The sequence below is a fragment of the Chelonia mydas genome, chromosome 3 (assembly GCF_015237465.2).
Source record: "Chelonia mydas isolate rCheMyd1 chromosome 3, rCheMyd1.pri.v2, whole genome shotgun sequence".
NCBI classification, from domain to species: Eukaryota; Metazoa; Chordata; order Testudines; family Cheloniidae; genus Chelonia; species Chelonia mydas.
In genome coordinates this window covers 137,739,403-137,759,513 of record NC_057851.1, presented here as the reverse complement: position 1 = coordinate 137,759,513, position 20,111 = coordinate 137,739,403, and the positions used below count along the sequence as shown (strand labels likewise).

The window sequence follows — 20,111 nt, the reverse complement described above, 5'->3', positions numbered from 1 at the left end:
AATCAAACTAAAATAAGATTTAAGTGCTAGTGTCTGTTCACAAAGCCCTTCTTTAAAACACCTATTGTATTTTCCAATTACTACATAATCCTTTTTGGCAAGAACACCAACTATTTAAAATTGGTGCAGATACGACAATGATGAGCAGTACAAAAAAATCTATAAATAAAACTGAAGTTGTAAGTATACATTATACATAAAACAGAAGTGTGCATAACAACTGTCCCTTGTTGCAGAAGGGATAGTTACTATATTTTAGTAAAATATTTTAAGCTTTCCATGCTGCCCTTTGGCCATTGAATTTCAATTGAGTTAGAAGGTGTGCCTCAATTTTTCCTCCCCAGATATTCCTATTTATAGCCTTCATAGGTTGGCAGTTATGTCCATGCTGGAAATTAACAGGACTTAAAAACAGAAAATGTATTTAGACATGCCCATTTCTGTCCTGACATCATCTTTACTTAAGAAGAAAAACATCTATCCCCCCCATTAAGTTTGAGTGAAATTTTACTAGTACTTTTATACCTACTCTGTATTAGAAGGAGTTAGTAAAAACAGATTTGTTACTCTGAAAATTAGCAGGAGTTGGCTGCATACATTTATGTTACAGATGAGGAGGGTGCATTAGATATATATGATTTGCCACTGAACCAAATATACCTTTCATCTACTAATGAGAGACAAGACGCAACATATTTATAATCGTCAGTCTCAATTTCACAGAATATGTGGATTCAAAACTCAATATTCCAGGCTACTTTTATGGTTTTAGCCTGCTTTAATACCCATTGTAATCTAATCAAATTAGCAGAGGATATGACAACATGCTGGCACTCTACAGAAATGATAAGAATAGCACAAACACAGAAAACAAGCGGTCTGTTTCACAATTTCTGCTTCCTAAATAACCTCACAATGAGGAGCTACATACTGCATAAATGCATATTCTAATCAGACAGATCAGAGACAGAGAAAGGTCAAGACACTCCACAGATCTGTGTTTAAAAGCAGAGGTTGATGGCATAATCCAGTAGGCACTGCACCAATAACGTCATTTCGTATTTTCAGCGACTTAACTGGTAAAAGATAATGATTAAGCTTGGCTCTCGCAGCTACTGGCAATATTTTATAACCATTAGCTAGTCAAACAATTGTTGCATTGAGACAAAGTGTAAGTACAAAAAAGGTGCATTTGTACACACTTCAGAAGCATGCAGTTTTAAAACCACATTCAAATATAGTTGAAAGGATAAAGTTAAACTCTGATGCACATTTCCTTTTGATACTCAAAGTAAACCCCATACCCTGATTGTCACTTAGGGGCTTAAGCTATTATTTTTAATGAAACAACAGTAACAATCAAAAAAGCACATTAAAACCCAGCAAACACAGCAAGAAAAAAAGTGTCTAAATTGGTTATATACGAGATGAATGTTATTTGACCCAGCTGAACTAGAAGTAATTGTCTACGATCAGCTCATCATAATAGAAAAAGACACTTGGGCAAAGCTGTCATTGGTAGTGTTGTTAAATTAGCCTTGCAAAATGCTAATAAAAATTTACCAGCCCAGGCAAAAACACTACTCACACTTCCTTACCATGATAAAATGAAGGGTGAGCAGGGAATGATAGTTTACTCATCTGTTGGGGGGTGGGGGGGAAGGGGAAATGCTTTAGGAAACTAGAATGTTTGACGCCTGAATGTGTTGCTATAATTGTATTGTTTGTGATAAAGAGGATCGATGGCTCCTTTGAACTGCATAAGGAGCGGGCTAGTTATCACTAGCAGTGTGTTGTTAACTGGTTCAGGTTGTAACTGTGTGAAGGAAGTCTTGCTACTCTGAGTTTCACTCATTGCCCTGCCTGCCGATTGTTATACAGACTGAGTTTCATGTTTTAGTTCTAATACATAAAGGACTAAAACAGACCGAATCCCAGGCATCTTAGACTTTCAACACCCTATACACCATCTTCCCCATTAAGGTAAGTGAGTGAGGCCTTTCAATCTTGCAGCAGTAGAACTGCCAATGTCTTTACCTTTGAAGTTATGGTCACTGGGATGTGTTAACCCTCTGACCTAACAAGTGTGACAAACTGCCAAAGGCAAGACTACATAGTTAAGCTATTAGCAGTTTCATTCTGAAGTGGACCAAATCTCTTTTGCTATATTAGCAAAAAATACATAATACATATGAATTATTAAACTGTGAAAAGTGGATATTGGGTAGGTTCACTAGCTGCTGTTCATATTATATTTAGATGCCATCTAACCATTCTTTTCTAAGAAACTCATCAAACGGTTACCTGGGCTTCAGTACATAGCAGTAGAGGTCCTGATCCTACCAATGTTTACACATGTGAACAGTTTTATGTACAGGAATAGTTCCATTGAACTCCAATCTACAGGATAAGGGCTATATGCAACAATTAGGAATCTCAACATGGTGTCGTCTCTGGACCTTGTTGGTAGAGATAGGGACACACTTGATTGCTGTGTAACAGCCCTAATATCATCCAAATAATCTGGCCCCTCAAACAGGAAGTGTATAATGTAAACATAGACCTTATAGGTCAAGTTGCATCTGTTACATCTGTGAGAGTCTGACCCTTTAATGATGGTAAAATGATGACTGAGTGGTACCTTTAATTCTGTTCCATTGTGCATACAATCTATTCAACTGCTCTTGCTGTCCATTCTTGATCCTTTCAGAAATAGTAGCAAGCTGACCTGAGAAGACGGCTTCCACCTCTGAAATCTCTTCCAGCTGATAGTCTTCCAGAGCCCAAGTTCAGTGAACTTCAAGGCCCTTTGTTAGGCTATATGTTTGTTCCAACTTTTGTCTGCCTGGTAGGGTGTTTTTTATGATTTATTGGGTTTTTGCTTGGAAAGACCAACATTTAGCAATATTTTACATTTATTGTGAGATTCCCAAGTCCTGAGAAAAAGGCCACAATGTATAAATGCCTGAAATAAAAGTAGGAACTCTCCATTCTATTTGTATAATTAGTATTTGAATTCAGACTTAGAATGTAATGGGGATACTGTGTGAAATAATTCTCTGATCCAAATATAGGGCTAATAAAAAACCTCGCTTTATGATAAATATTACAAGAATATGCATGTATGCTTTTTATGTATATATAATGATTTTTTTATGTTCAATAACTTATTGAAATCTAAGTAACAGTGTCATTAGACCCAGACAATCATACCAAATAGATACAAACCATATGGTAGGGTAAGTCTATGCAACTTATTTTGAAATAATAATTATTTCCCATTTCCTTTCCAAGTCATCTGTGTTCTGTTTTACTCCTGCTGAGACTTGCTCCATGAGAAATTTTACTCTGATCAGATTGACCCATCCAGTACTTTGTAGTCCACTATACCTAGGGCCCTACCAAATTCAATGTCCATTTTGGTCAATTTCATGGTCATAGGATTTTTGTAAATTTCATGATTTCAGCTATTTAAATCTGGAATTTCATGGTGTTGTAATTGTAGGGGTTCTGATCCAAAAACGAGTTGGGGGGGGGGGGGAGGTTGCAAGGTTATTGTAGGGGGGGTTGCAGTACTGCTACCCTTACTTCTGTGCTGCTGCTGCTGCTGGTGGCGCTGCCTTCAGAGCTGGGCAGCTGGCTGTGAGCTCAGCTCTGAAGGCAGAGCGGCTACCAGGAGCAGCACAGAAGTAAGGATGGCGTGCTATGGCATTGCCACCCTTACTTCTGTGCTGCTGCTGGTGGGATGCTGCCTTCAGAGCTGGGAGCCTGGCCAACGGACGCTGCTCTCTGTGTGCCCAGCTCTGAAGGCAGCACAGAAGTAAGGGTGGCAATACCACAATCTCCCCTAAAATAACCTTGTGACCCCCCTGCAACTCCCTTTTGGGCCAAGACCCCCAATTTGAGAAATGGTCTCCCCTGTGAAATTAGTATAGTATAGGATAAAAGCACACAAAAGGCCAGATTTCATGGGGGAAGGCCAGATTTCACGGCCTGTGATGTGTTTTTCATGGCCGTGAATTTGGTAGGGCCTTAACTATAGGATTAATTAAATGGTTTTGTTTTTCCATTACCACTGTAAAATTTATGCAAGGATTTCTGCTTTCTAAATATTACACATTGAAATGATAATATCAAGTATTTCCTTCACAGAATATTGTGTCAATACATACTATTCATACTTTTTGCCAAAACCAACTTCAAAGGTTTCATGACAACAGTGGGAGAAATTACATATTGAGTGCAAAGATCAGTTGACTTGTCAAAATGTTAATGATATCTTAATTTAAATTATTTTTAACAGTACTGCCCAACAAAAAAAATCAAAATATTATTATTTATTATTTGTATTAAAGGAAATTAACAATAGAAACAAATTAAGGGGCTGATTTCTCAGAAGTGCTGAACACTTGGAGATTCTGTTCTCTTCCACTGAAGTTGTGGGCTCTTAGCACTTCTGAAAATTAAGTCCTAAAATAACATTAAGTGGCAAGATTAACTGGAAAAAAAAACCACACAAGGAAATGGAATACAGATGGGCTATACTGTCTTTAACTCACCCTGCTTAGTCTAACAATTGCAGGCATCTCAGAACAGTGTAAGATTCTGCATACTACACATTATAACTTTTTTGAGATTAACTCCCCTCCTCCTTTTCCCCCTGATTTATACCTCACAAACTCAGGTCTCCTGCTAAGGATGACTGGAAAAAGACTCTCTTTGGAGCGAACCAACACTGCTCCTTATTTGGCAAGAGAGAATTTGTTATTGAGTTATGCAAGGTACTCTCTTCCCTCTGACTGAATAGTGCTGCCACAGCACTTAAAGCCCTGGGAGCAGAATGAAACCAGGAATCAAACAAGATTTCCCATAAGAAAGCAATATCATCAGTTCAGTGAGCCAGCACAGGTCTAACTTTGGTGAAGAAACTGGGTAAAAAAATTAAATGGTTAGACTAGGTATGTTTAAACTGCTAACTTTTATAGAATTTATTTAGAATTCCTTTCTATATTAAAATAAATGCTTTAGCTGTGTAGCTCAATATATTGAATTTCCAGAAGGTACCCAACATGGAAGGATGATATTTAAGGGGCTCTTCTTCTATATTTCCACAGGGGTTGGACTGGACTATCTGTAAGGTATAATTTACAAATTTTCCAAAGCAGTCTCAGTTTATGCACAGAGTTTTGCACATGCAAATCAGCAGACTAATTAATTCAATGATGCATGCAAATTATGGTGTTTCCACGTGCAAATTCAGGCCCTGATTCGGCAGACATTGGACCCACATACATAATGTTAAGCTAATGAATCCAAAGACCTGAGGTCAGCCAACTATATGAACGTGGTACCCAGTGAGGCTCCTGATCTCATGCAAGAGGCACTGGAGGAATGCAGTGTGCTCAATCTTGGAGCAGCAGTAAGGAGACCTTTGGGGCAAACTCTGTACTGACAACTCTTGTGATTTTGTCATGCATCTCACAACAGAGAGGATGGATGATCCAGTGGTTAGGGCAATAGCCTGGACTTGGGAGTCCAGCATTCAATTCTATAGTCTCCCACAAGCTTCCTGTGTGGCCTTGGTCTCTTAGTCTAAGTTCCCCATCTGTAAAATGGAGTTTATAGCACTTTCCTACACTTTAAAGATTGTGAGACACTCAGATACTACAGGCCTTTCTTGAAACCCCAGTTGCTGGAATTGCATGATTATGTGAGAATATCAGCTTTCATTTAAAAAAAAAGTTTCTAGCCTTCGTGGTTGTAGACAAAAGCCTGAAAACATGAACTAAGTATACCATAAAGGCTGAAAAAACAGAAGACAAACAAAAAAAGAATCCTAAGTATTATTTTTAAACATCTCATGATTTTGGAGGCCTGACTCGTGATTTTTGAATGCTTAGGGATGCCAATACTACACGCTATCCCAGGCCTTTCACCTGCCACATGCATAAGCATAGTGGCTGAGGAAACCTCTGCTTAATCCCTAACATCCTACATTCCTGTAATGGGGCTCAAAGGAATAAGGGCAGAATTTTGCCTTCTATTTTTAAATATTTTAGAAGAGCTTTTGATCTTTAGAATTAATTGTTGATCCTCATTATGGGCCATACTAATACAGCACTAATGGTTCCATTGACCAAGCCCTGAGGCTCCTAATTACTTTTGTTTGAACAACAGAATTGACAGAGGTTAGGAAAATTATAAGTACATAAATAAAATGTGTCAGGGAAGGTTTCTTCCTGTCTAGGCTTTCCTGTTCTTATTTAAAAACATATAAAGAGATGTATAAAAAAAGAGTTACAGAGTATATTATATAAGTAATTCCCCTCTCTTCTATTACTCACCTATGGGAATGGGCAGTGGAAAAACAAGTGTTACTCTATCAATGAATAAGAATGATTAACACTCAATTAAAGAAGATAATTTACAGCACCTGCCATTTACTGTGCAACTTCTTTGTATAAAATTACAAGGGAAGAAATTATTATGATTTCTCAGCACTCCTAATACCAGTCTCTGTGTATAAAATAATAATGGTAAGAATATTTCATGTTGAGACAGAGTGAAAGTCTGATATTCAGAGGTGCTGAGCCCCCAACAACTCCCGCGGACTTCTGTGGGAGCTGTGGATGCTCAGTATCTCTGGAGAAAACAATCAGGCTGTAAATCAATTCAGAGGAAGAATAAAAACAAATAATTTTGTTTTCTTTTCATATTAAAAATAAGGAAGTGATGTGTAGGAATATATATTTAACACACATTTTAAAGAAGGCATCAATTTCTAAGATTATAATAAATTCAATTTTTTAAAAAAGTTTTTATAGTTTTTCCAGTGTTTACCTCTGCAATCTCTATCCTTTTTGCAAGTTCATCGAGCGAAGAAAAGCTGTCATCTAATAATAAAGCTTCTGTTGAACTGTATGATGCTTGCTCCAGTGGAATATCTGGAAGAGTTTCAGAGTCCTCTTGGTTTTCTAAATTTGCAAGGGATTCTTCAGTGTCTTTTATGCTACCATTTAAGAATCTGCCAAAAAAATCTTCCGGTTCTTCATTATTTACCTCCTCCTCCTGCTGCTTTGCCATCTCCTGCAGTCCCTTGTATACTTTTGGATGTGCAGGACTGATATGTTCAGGTGCTTTGTTACTTCCATAACACGTGTTTTCACAAATGTTTGATGCCGTTCTGTCCTGTGGGGATTTTCCATCCTCATATCCTAAACCAGACTTCTGCTGCTGCTGGTCTAACGCACTGTTTCCTAGCTGGCTTCTGGCAGTCTCAGTAGAGCCTGCACTGTGTTTTGACCTGAGAACATTTCTTTCAGCTTGTACATTTTCATCTTTAGAAATCAAATCAGGAGGGATATAATCAGCGTCCGTTAAAACTAAGGTGTCTACCATTGACTCACCAGAGAGTTCCACTCCAGGCTCCTTAGCCACGTCTTCTATTTTTGCCACATCCTTAGAGAACTGCTTCTCTCTCGGCTGCAAACTGTTATCTTTACCAGCATCCCCAGATGATAAACAGTCAGAACAAGGCCTGCCCACTGTCCCTATAGACTGGGTGTGTGGCTCCAGTGTTGATTCAGCATTGCAGTACTGCTCCTCCATGTGGTCCTTCCCTGCAGCTATTTGAAGACTTGCTGCTTCCATAAGCCTATCAGTTTTACTATCACACAGGGAGCTCTCACTCATCTGTCTCTCTCTGTGCTGGTTTTCTTTTCTTGGTCCAATGCCAGGCCAAGTTTCAGTATCTAAATGCAACAGGAAGACAGTTCCAGCATTTTAAAATGATTCAAAACATCAGTAGTGTGTAGAAAGAGCACACTATGACTTGATAACACTGCACACAAATGTTTCAGAATAAATTCCCCTCCAGTGCAGATAATGCTGCTCCAGTTAGTAGAAAACTCAAAATACCCAGAATAAATCATAAAAAAGACCCCAATTCAGCAAAGCACTTAAGTGAATGTTTAAAGTTAAGAACATGCTTAACTGATTTGCTGAAAAGGGATGGGATTACTCACATGCTTAAAGTAAAGAATGTTCTTAAGTGTTTCAAGGAATAAGGGCTTAATTTCCCCCTCAAACATATTTCATGCAAGCAACTACATGTAGATTATTCCAAGATTTCTAGAAGGAAGGGTGGGAAGGTAAGAGGGATACGATGTCATAACTACAGAAGAAATTTTTTTCCTGATTCCACTGCAATGGGTAGCGCAGACATTAGTATTACTGTTATCTATATAATTCACACACTTCATTGAGGTATGTAGGTGCATTTTTAAAAAAGCCTAACATCACAAGAATTGAATGTATTTTCCATGTGGTCCTTTGTCTTTAATATTTAACTCTTTCCTTAAGTTAATGCAAAGTAAAATAAAATATTTGATTACAATAGTCATAGATAAAAGAAATTTTAGCTGTGTAATTTATGGACTTCTGTGTGGGTAGCCAGTATGGGTTATATATTAAAAAACACAAATACAATTTGGATTTAGCTTATGTTTGGTTTCAGATACTTTCAATATAAAATTACCAGGGGAGAGTGATCTCTGTTTACTGAGCTGTTATGGAACTTTATTTTAGAGAGAAGTGAGAATAATAATACACAAATACTATGAATTCAAAAAAGTTTAGAGTTACACTCATTTTTGGTTAGGAAATGTTGGTAAATTATTTATCGGTAGGTTAAAGAACTTATAATTCAATAATTATTTATTTCTAACAAAGTACGAATCTAAGAAATAGTACATTTAGCGTCAATACAATATGGTCATGTAGCAGAAGACCAAAAAGCTAATCTGAGTTGTGACTAAACTTATTAGATATGGGCCTTAACTGGAACCTCAAATCCAACCTTCTTCCCCCCACCCCATCAGTTTTGGGAAGAGAAAAAGGGAGTGTCTGAGATTCAAATGACAAAGCAATCTCTGTTCAACAGACATTTTTTAAATAATACACAACAAATTCCTAACTCAAAATCTACTTAATTGATTTTTTGGTTCAGAGTCAAAACCAGAAGCATCTATGGATCAGGTTGATGGAAGAAATCTCAAGCAGCCCCAGAAATTTCCACCATTTTCTGCTGAAGCGTCACAAGATTCTTATAAAGCTCACTTCATCGGATGAAGCTTATGCTCAAATAAATTGGTTAGTCTCTAAGGTGCCACAAGTACTCCTTTTCTTTTTGCGAATACAGACTAACACGGCTGCTACTCTGAAACCTGTCAAGATTCTTATGCCATTCAATCTGAATCCATGCTAGCTATGGATTTTGCATCAAACCTGAACCCTAATGTAAACCTGCACTGGAACAGAGCACCGCCTCCTCTGTTCAGCTCTCAAATATATTTGAAACAGGGCTGAATTTCTGTGTCTTAAAGGACAGATTATATTTGTTGATAATCCTCATATTTTAAAACTTAATGAAATAGTAGCTGAACATGAAAAGTAAGGTTAGAAATTATATGAAAGACCACGCAGCCTACTTGAGGATGAATAAAAATCTGAACGTTAATAGATAGAAGGGATGCACAGAAGCTAACTTATATAGGATAATGAAAGAAGAAAGGGGTATGAGAGAGAGAGAGTTAGTTTTGAAAATTAGGCACAAAGGACAAGACAGCTGAGGGGTTTGTAATGGGATACATGTATAGGTCACAAGTTCAAATACAGCCCAGATTGTCAGCAGCAGGATTTCGTTACCATCTGTCAATTTTTCCCAGTTGATATGACCATGTTACAACAGGCACCTTTGTTGGCAAATAGGAACACCAAAGATTAAATGGACATGGAAATTAAATCAACCTTTTTACCATGCGAGATGCCCCCTTGCGGTCCAGGTTGAAACAGACAGACATGTCTGTGTGGGGAAGCCTGCACTGTGTGTCTATGCTGTAACTGTACTAGAGATGGAGGACTTCAATGTCCAATGCTGTCAGTCTTTTTATGAATATTAAGGCCTATATTTTCAAGCATGACTAGTGATTTTGAGTGGCTCATTTTTTGGAGAGAGTGAGAGAGAGCGCGTCCAATTCAAGTTACCCTAAAGGCAGCTGATTTTCAGAAGTGATGAGAACCTGCTCTCTAAAAATCAGGCTCCTTTAAGGTGTCATGTCGGATGCCCAAAACCAGAGGCATCCAAAATAAACAAAAATTAGATCTAAATTCAAGTATGGAAGCAAAAACTCAGTCTAGAAAAATAGTATTCTGTTCATAAGAAAGTAATAAATGCTTCTAGCATTATGAGGCATAAACAGAGATCCAGGAAAGTGAGATCTTATGATCGCCTTCAATGTTCATGTAAAATTTTGGGGAGTTTTTTGTAGCTTCCCTGGGAACATTTAAAAATGTTTGTTTGGCCAACTCACATACCTTTTAGCTGATGCGGCTCACACCAACAGTAAACATAAGGCAACTCAAGATATTCGCAAAAATCCATTAAGGCTGCTTTTCAGTAATTTAATGAGGAGAGCAATAATTTATAATGTTGCTGCTAGAGAGATGCAAAAAATGTCACCTGAAAATTTTCCACTCCCAAAAGCACATTATGGAACTTAAAAGTGCCTTTCCAGGTGTGAGTCACACTGAGAAAATTAAACTCTCTTGTGGGTCCTGGGAAGCCACAGTCTTAACCTGTTCCTTTTGTTTGTCCAAGACAGCCTGCCAGAGTGATATCCTGTGGCCACCTGCCAGCTGGTGGCTTGCACAGATTTTTTCCATTTGGGATTAACCTAATAAGGCCTACAAGAATCTGGGAGTTGAGTAGTTTCTCCTGCATTTTGAGGAAGGGCCGAGGGTACAAACTAGACATAAGAACGGCCATACTGGGTCAGACCAATGGTCCATCTAGCCCAGTATCTTGTCTTCCAACAGTGGCCAATGCCAGGTGCTTCAGAGGAAATGAACAGAACAGGGCAATTTGGTGTTTGGTGGAGGCTGGAGGAGCAGCAGCAAAAACTGCTCCACCTGGGGTTGGGGAGGGGGGGAAGAGAAGGGGAAACCTCTCCCCCCGCCCAGTGGTACCCAAGGAGGACCACACAATGTGATGTGCTTGAAATCAGATGAGAAACATTGAGTTTGCATCTCATCCGTCCATTATTACTGTGGACGCTGTCAGGGTCAGACTCTTTGATGCTGTAAATCGTCATCGCTTCATTGACTTCAACTGAGCGACACCGATTTATACCAGCTGAGAACCTGGCCCTTAATTTGTTTTCCAGAGAGCAGAGTACTTGGATACCACAATGATGGGTGACTGTTGTCGGGCCTCTGACCCTTCAATGCACCCCCTTGTGGTTGAGTGTTTGATAGCGATAGTCTTGCCCCGGTTTCCCTTCATTTGGGATCATGTGGCCTATAGAGCTTGGCCTCTTTTTATGGTGTTTGAGTCACCCCTTTTGAGGCAGTAAGGGGTCTCACCCAAGGTCCTAGTGGCCCTGTGAGGGGCCTCCATTCGCTGCTCCCAGGGTCTGAATTCTCCCTCTCCCTTCTTCGTCAGAGAAGGGACGAAAAGAAGTCAAAACAGAGCTGTGAATAAAGTTCAATAGTCTGAGTTAGGACAGACAGCCGCAATCTGGAGCGTCAGCAGTCTTTGCCCTCCTTCAGTGTCGGGGATGGAGACCCTCCCTCTCCTCTGAGTCCCAGCCCTAGGGCTTGATAGACAATCAAGGAGTGTGTGCTTAGGTCTCCTGCTGCCCCCCAGGGCTGCTTCCTACCTACAGTGTTCTGCAGATATCTGCTGTCTTGCAACCCTCCCTGAATCCTTCTACCAGGAAAGTGGTCTTGCTGGCTGGCTTCTTCCTATCCAGTTCTGTGAATCTCCTCCACAGTGGCTCTCAGCCTCTCCAGTGCCCACTCTGCTCTGTCTGGGATGCAGCTTTTTATCCCAGCTGTCAGAAACCAGCCATTTAGCTGCAGTGAGGCATTGCTCTCTTCATTAACTCTTTAGTGACCGCAGCCCTGTGGGGCCTATATAGCCCATCACACTGATCCTTGTAAAACCTTGATGAAACTAGAGCATGTTGACCCGGCCCTGCAGTTCAGATTACGGGTGTGTAAATTACAGCACATACTAGCGTGTTGCTCTGTAACTGCTCCATGTAGGCTCTGCAAGTGCAAACTAAAAAGTACCTTGTTTACATTAATGTGTCCTGTTTCAACTAGTGCATGCTGCCGTTTACACCCCTATAGCCCAAACTGTGGGGCCATGCAGACAAGCCCCTATATCAGGGGTGGGCAAACTTGTTGGCCCGAAGGCCACATCTGGGTATGGAAATTGTACGGTGGGCCATGAATGCTCATGAAATTGCGAGTGTGGGCTCTGGGGTAGGGCTGGGGATGAGGAGTTTGGGATGCAGGAGGGTGCTCCGGGCTGGGACCGAGGGGTTCGGAGGGGAGGATCAGGGTTGAGGCAGGGGGTTGGGACAGGCTCTGTGCGGTGCTTACCTCAAGCAGCTCCCAGAAGCAGTGGCATGTCCCCCCTCTGGCTCCTACGCAAAGGCACAGCCAGGCAGCTCTGCATGCTGCCCTTTCCGCAGGCACCACCCCTGCAGCTCCCATTGGCTGCAGTTCCCAGCCAACTGGAGCTGCGGGGGCACTTGGGGCGGAGGCAGCGTGTGGAACCCTCTGGCTGCCCCTATGTATAGGAGCCGGAGGGGGGACATGCCCTGCTCCACGCGGCTTCTGGAAGCAGTGACAAGCCCTTGACCCCACCCCCCGGAGGGAGCTCAAGGGCTGGATTAAAATGTCTGGAGGGCCGGATGCGGGACAGTTCCTCAGCTTTGTCACCTAAAAAGAATCTCCCTCTCATCCTCAACCGTGAAGACTGATGCAAAAAATTCATCAAGTTTCTCCTCAAGGGCCTTATTGTCCTTGAGTGCTCCTTTATCATCCCGATCATCCGGTGCCCCATTGGTTGTTTAGCAGGCTTCCTGCTTCTGATGTACTTAAATTTTTTTTTGCTATCACTTTTTGAGTCTTTTGCTAGCTATTCTTCAAATTCTTTTTTGGCCTTCCTAATTATATTTTTATACTTCATTTGCCAGAGTTTATACTCCTTTCTATTTTCCTCACTAGGATTTAACATCCACTTTTTAAAGGATGCCTTTTTGCCTCTCATTTCTTCTTTTACTTTGTTGTTTAGTGACAGTGGCTCTCTTTTGGTTCTCTTGCTATGTTTTTTAATTGGGGGTCTACATTTAAGTTGAGCCTCTATTATGGTGTCTTTAAAAAGTTTCCATGCAGCTTGCAGGGATTTTACTTTTGGTGCTGTATCTTTTAATTTCTGTTTCACTAACCTAACCTCCTCATTTTTGTGTAGTTCCCCTTTCTGAAGTTAAATGCTACAGTGTTGGGCCACTGTGGTGTTTTCCTCACCACAGGGATGTTAAATTTAATTATATTATGATCACTATTACCAAGCGGTCCAACTATATTCACCTCTTGGACCTGAACCTGTGCTTCACTTAGTACTAAATCAAGAATTGCCTCTCCTCTTGTGGGTTCCAGGACTAGCTGCTCCAAGAAGCAGTCATTTAAGGTGTCAAGAAACTTTATCTCTGCATCCCATCCTGAGGTGACATGTACCCAGTCAATATGTGGATAGCTGAAATCCCCTATTATTACTGAGTTTTTTATTTTAATAGCCTCTCTAATCTCCCTGAGAATTTCTCAGTCACTATTACCATTCTGGTCAGGTGGTCTGTAATATATCCCTACTGCTATATTCTTATTATTCAAGCATGAAATTACTATCCATAGAGATTCTATGGTACAGTTTCAAGTATCAGGGGGTAGCCGTGTTAGTCTGTATCCACAAAAACAACAAGGAGTCCGGTGGCACCTTAAAGACTAACAGATTTATTTAAGCATAAGCTTTCATGGGTAAAAAACCCACTTCTTCAGATGTTTTTATGGTACAGTTTGGTTCATTTAAGATTTTTACTTCATTTGATTCTATGCTTTCTTTCACATATAGTGCCACTCCCCCACCAGTACAACCTGTTCTGTCCTTCCAATATATTTTGTACCGTGGTATTACTGTGTCCCATTGATTATCCTCATTCCACCAAGTTTCTGTGATGCCTATTATATCCTCATTTAATATGAGGCACTCTAATTCACCCACCTTATTATTTAGACTTCTAGCATTGGTATATAAGCACTTTAAAAACTTGTCACTTTTTAGCTGCCTGCCATTACATGATGTAATTGAATGGGACTTTTTTTCATTTGACTGTTTCTCATCAGATCCTACCTGTATTTTATCATCTTCCATCCTCTCCCTCCTTATTAGGACATAGGGAATCTCCATTTATAGATCCTCTCCTAAGGGATGTCCGAACCATATGCTCCTCTGCATCTGTCAGCTTTCCCCCAGCCCTTAGTTTAAAAACTGCTCTACGACCTTTTTAATATTAAGTGCCAGCAATCTGGTTCCATTTTGATTTAGGTGGAGCCCGTCCTTCCTGTATAGGCTCCCCCTTTCCCAAAAGTTTCTCCAGTTCCTAATAAATCTAAACCCCTCCTCCCTACACCATCGTCTCATCCACACATTGAGACCCTGCAGTTCTGCCTGTGTAACTGGCCCTGCGTGTGGAAACTGGAAGCATTTCAGAGAATGCTACCATGGAGGTCCTGGACTTCAATCTCTTACCTAGCCGCCTAAATTTGGCCTCCAGGACCTCTCTCCTATCCTTCCCTATGTCATTGGTATGTACATGTACCACGACCACCGGCTCCTTCCCAGCAATACACATAAGTCTATCTAGATGGCTCGAGAGATCCGCAAATCTTTGCACCAGACAGGCAAGTCACCATGTGGTTCTCCTGGTCATTGCAAACCCAGCTATCTATGTCCTCATGATCGAATTGCCCATTACTAATAGCTGTCTTTTCCTAATAACTGGAGTTCCCTCCTGCTGGAGAGGTATCCTCAGTGCGAGAGGATACCACATCATCATCTGGAAGGAGGGTCCCAACTATGGGATCGTTTCCCTCCGTTCCAGTTGGATGTTCTCCTTCCCTGAGACTTTCATCCTCCTCAACAGCACAGAAACTTTCAGACCAGGAGTGGGACCGTTCTACTGTATCTCAGAAAGTCTCATCTATGTACCTCTCTGTCTCCCTTAGCTCCTCCAGCTCAGCCACCCTGGCCTCCAAAGCCTGTACACGGTCTCTGAGGGCCAGGAGCTCCTTGCACCGAATGCACACATACGCCACCTGCCCATAGGGTTAGGATCAGAGTTAGGGTTAGGGCAGTTTACAGTTTGTAAAATATTTTAAAATATTTTAGTAAAATATATATATAAATATTTAGTAAAATATTTTACTAAATTCATTATTCATTATTTCATTCAAGAGAGTTTTCACACAAGACAAATATGTAGGGTTTTGGCCATCTTGAGTTACAACAGGAAAGTATTAAGACTTTCAGACCGGTGCTGAAAAAATGAATACATACAGTATGTGCTCCAACTCTACTATTTTAAGAGCAATACACAGGTTTAGAGGCCCTGATTCATTCAGCAGGCAGAAATCAAGCGCCAGGACCCTGGCAGCCAAAACTGTATGAGAGGGAGGGGTTACACAGCAGCACAAGCTGTAAAATAGGGGAGTCTACGCATCCCCCACCATCCTCAGCCAGCTGGGTTCTGATGGAGGCCTGGGTGGAGTTTAAAGCTGCTTTCCTAGGAAGAATCTCAAGGGGGGAACAATGGCGAATCCCCTTTGGAGCCAGCTGTCTTCAAAGGCACAAATTGCAGTCCTTTGCGCATGCACTAGATGAATCCAGCCAAGTGTGACTTAGATTAATGAAGAAGCGGCATTTTCTTTCAAGGATGCTATCACACTATATATATTTTACCTAAATTACATACCTACAGTTTTATATATGTACACAGACAACACACACATGCCCCCATCCCCCACTCTATACATGGTAGATAAGTGGAGTCTTTGGGCTTGTCTAGAAGGAAAAGCTATTGCAAAATAAGCTAGGGTCTGATACTCAAGCACAATAGCTTTCTGCACTCTCTCCCCATGTGGATACACTTATTCCACACTAAAGCCTTGTGAACACAGGCAGTGGCAAGTAGGGTACACATAGCTACAAGCTGCAGTGAAAAGCAGGCTAAACTCACGGTATGGTGGGTAGCTACATGTGGCAGTGAAAGGCTCCAGCAGGCGGGGTGGCAGTGGGGAAAGGCTTAAACAACTTCCTGCTGCTGGAGCGTTTCCCAGCTGCCTCTCCCGTGCCAGAGCTTTTCCCATAGTGGGAAAAGGCTGCAGCAGTCGGACAATACACTGCTAACAATAGCAGTGTAGATGGGGGAGGCACTGCTTGGGCATATAGAAAACTGTAGGGTACACACCCCTGAGGTTCTGGTGTGTGTACTCTACTTGCCTAATCCATGCCTCACCCTCTACAGTGCTATTTACGCCCATGCTGGGGCGCGGGGGGGGGAGAGCCATGCAGTATATGTACTCTACATGCTACTGTAAGTGTACAAATAGTATAAAGGCACTCTTAGGCTGTTTACCTGAATCCACTTTGGAAAAGAGCCTTAATGAGTTTATAAATGACCAAATTAATGGCTTGTCTACTTGGGAAATGGCTCAGAATAGCTATTATAGAATTGCTATTCCACAATAGATTCCCATGTGGACATGCTAATTCCATACAATATAGCTTAATCCACTTAATCTCGAATGTCCTCATGGGGCATCATTCTACAATAGCTATTCTGGGCCATTTCCCCTTGTAGATAGCCTCTTAATTTGGCTATTTATACTCTCACTAAGGCCCTCTTCAAATTCTTTGGAAGTTTCCCTCTCCTTTCTTACTACTATAATCACATTCTTGCCTCTAAAAGCCAAGTGACCGGAGACAGCCAACTAACAGATGAGACAAAACTGGCTTTTTAGTTTCCCAAGTCTCTCCATGCTATTTAAAAAATGTGATAGTCTTTATTCTGGAAAATGTATTTATATTAATTTTATCTTTCCTCCCTCACCCACCCATAATTCTCTTCTTTGTGGCTGCAGAAGAACATGCTGCCCCCTGCTGCTGACACGCCTGGATTGTGGGAGGCAATAATAGCTGATTAAGATAGACTTTTATTAAAAGCCACTCTCCTCCTAAAGAGATCTGCCAGTGTGAGAGCCAAGGACACATATCCACTGCTTCCCAAAGACATATGCCAGCATGGGAGGTGGGGAGGAAGTTACATAAACACTCTTCATGGTATTGCCACCTCAGCATTCAAAAATCATTAGTCAGGCCCTCCAAAATCATGAGATTTTTAAACAACTATCAGAGCTTGTCTGGAATTTTTTTGATGGTACAGTTTTCCAGTGGAAACACAGTTTTGTCAAAGTGTAAATATCTTGAGGGAACATGTCAATTTTCACAAAATTTCACGAGGTAAGAAAGTCTAAATAAATTGTTTCGACAATTATGTCATTTGTTTTGAATTTTATAATATTATAATTTTTATATACAAATATTTTATATTGTACATTATAAAGTTTTGACATCAAAAGAAAACATTTTGATGGGTCTGAAATTAAATTTTTCAGAATTTCTGTTCTGCAGGAAATTTTGCCTTTCGTTCTGATTCTGAAAAAAAAAAAAGTAAATTTAGAAATGTCAGAATTTCCTGCGGAACAGAAATTCTGTTTTCCAACCAGCAATAAAAGTAATAAATTTTGGTTTCTTTTGGGTTTCTGAACCTTCAGGCTGCAGTCGCTTCATGATTTAAAGCTTTTCTCTGCAACCATAGGAGTCACAAACTTACTTAAAAAACAGAAGGCAATCGGACATTCTCATGCAATCTCCTGATTCCAGGAACTGGGGTTGTAAGAAATATACCAACCATTACAAGACTCATGATAAAATTACGATAGCTGACAGCACTTTCTTCAGCCTTGTGAATGAGCTTAGATGCCACGGTAGTGGATGTGCTCTAAGAACCCAGACAGAAAGATAACTATATGTGCGGGTGGGGATGGTGGTAATGATAGAGTTGTGGAATGGAAGGAGAAGAGACCTGTAGTGTGTAGTGAAGCAGTGGTTCCCTGCCACTATCACCTCCTAGCTTCTGACCCCCCGCCAAATCTCCTGGATGATGGCAGTTGCCACTGGAGAGAGAAAAGCACTGAATTTTAGACCACTTTAACTCTCACCATCTGCCTCAGGAACATGCAAAAATCTTTGTTCATAGCGAGAAAAGATGTACTAGGGTTAAATAGCTTAGAAATTATCTTCCTTCTCCATTCCCATGCAATTGTACTGTATGGGCTATCCTCAAACAGAGCACTACTGTGTCACTGCAGAAAAGGGAAGTAAAGATGAGAGACACTTCCAGTTATCATCCTGAACAAATATTAATGATGCATTTTCTTTCTTTCAGACCCCCAAATATGCATTTCTTAATTTTTTCTTTGCTGGTATGGAAAATGAAGCTTTATACAGGATTGGTACATTACATGTCAGACCAAAATATGGATCTTTTAAATAATTAATTATATTTAATGGCCACAACTTAGAATATTTATAACAAAATCTCTTGCTAGCCAGGCATTTTATATATTGGAGGATCATTGGGTTGGCACTAGTATGACATTTGTACCTATTAAGAATAGCCTTTTGTATGTTATATGAACTGATATAACACAAAAAAAATTAAAATATTTTACAATGCTATTTTAAAGTAATTATTATTATGAAGGCCATTCCCTACCGAGAACTATTCATTATTTATGCTGTGCAAATACTTTATAATATTCTGTGAAAAATTAAAGTTTGCAAAAACGATGTGCACTCTCTTTTCTGCTCCTATTATGTGCTGCAACTCCAAGTGCAACAGCTGCACAATATCAACAGGAGTACATTTAAAAATATGTACACAATCTATACAAGATGTACCTGAATCACAAGCAGCGGCCTCTCTTTCTTTTAAATCTTCTGATCCCATTAATTGTCCAAACCAATTGCCTCCCAAGGACTTTTCAGTAGTTATTGGCTGTAAAACAGGACAGCACTTACTGTAACTGTTGATTTTAAATCCAAACACTGCAATTATTTGAGAAGTCTACTCGGTACAAAATTTCCAAACCAACTCTATAAAAAGTATGTCAAAGCACACTAAAGAATACCCTTACTTATATTTTCAATTGGTAAAGCAGCATCAAGGAAAACATAAATTCTTACCTTGTGTTTGGATACAAGTGGCCTGCAGCAATAAAGAAAAGAAGAATAAATGACCACTTTCAGTAACAATATTCTTCACAACAAATGTCACAATAACTACTGCACAAATCATACTAGTCCCTTCCGTGCTCTAATATTAGCACAGAACTTTTCCAACACTGAAACACTATCAGTGCACTAGCATAGTTTAAAGTATAGAGCTGTACCATATGTTAACATCATTAGAAAGCCAATTATTATGGACGTTGCTGCACGTAATTGAGAAGGCACTTAAAAGGATAAAAAACATCAGAAATGTTCTAAACTTCTTGTAAATGTGTTTTGAAAGGGACACAACTTCAAAAATCATACTTCTGTCTGCAAATGTTTTACCAACTAGCATTAAAAGTAACATCTGCTGTAACTGAAAGAGATTTGGAGAAAATATTACTCCCCCTCTCCCCCAGTTTATTCTAGTTCAGATTTTTGGAAGAATTGTGCACCAGTCACTCCCTCTGAAATCAGTGGGACCCACAGCTGGATCAGCACCACTGAAAATCAGGCTATGTATTCTACAGCTTTAGATACACAATTAGCTCCATGGTTTATCCTGTATAGTCAGTCCTGTCACACAGCAATAAGGGAGAGAGAATTTGTTTTAAAAATTATTATAAAACCACAACACTTGGCAAGAGGTTTCAGGGCAAACAGAAACAATGTTTAACACATTTTTTTTTAAAAGTGTTTAGATTGTAACTTGACAATACGCCTTAAGGTATACAAGCTTTTTTTTTGCAAAGGCAAAGCAGAAACAGCCCAAAATAGTCTCTTAAAAAAAAAAAAGTGTCTAGTATGAGCATTTGGATTATAAAATAAATTACTGGGAAAAAAAATCACACATCTATGCTCTCAATTAGAA

At 40.1% G+C, this 20,111-nt stretch overlaps 1 protein-coding gene across 22 annotated transcripts in view; it reads right to left on the bottom strand.

The window, feature by feature from the left end:
• Positions 1 to 20,111, bottom strand: part of CNST (consortin, connexin sorting protein) — a 110,878-nt gene that overhangs the window by 19,537 nt on the left and 71,230 nt on the right. For all 22 annotated transcript variants that reach the window (XM_037895361.2, XM_037895362.2, XM_043543377.1 and 19 more), the window contains 3 exons: positions 19,214 to 19,235; positions 18,929 to 19,025; positions 6,841 to 7,751 (listed from right to left, as the gene is read on the bottom strand). In XM_037895361.2, the coding sequence (XP_037751289.1) occupies positions 6,841 to 7,751; positions 18,929 to 19,025; positions 19,214 to 19,235 (1,030 nt within the window). The remainder of the gene's footprint in view (positions 1 to 6,840; positions 7,752 to 18,928; positions 19,026 to 19,213; positions 19,236 to 20,111) is intronic.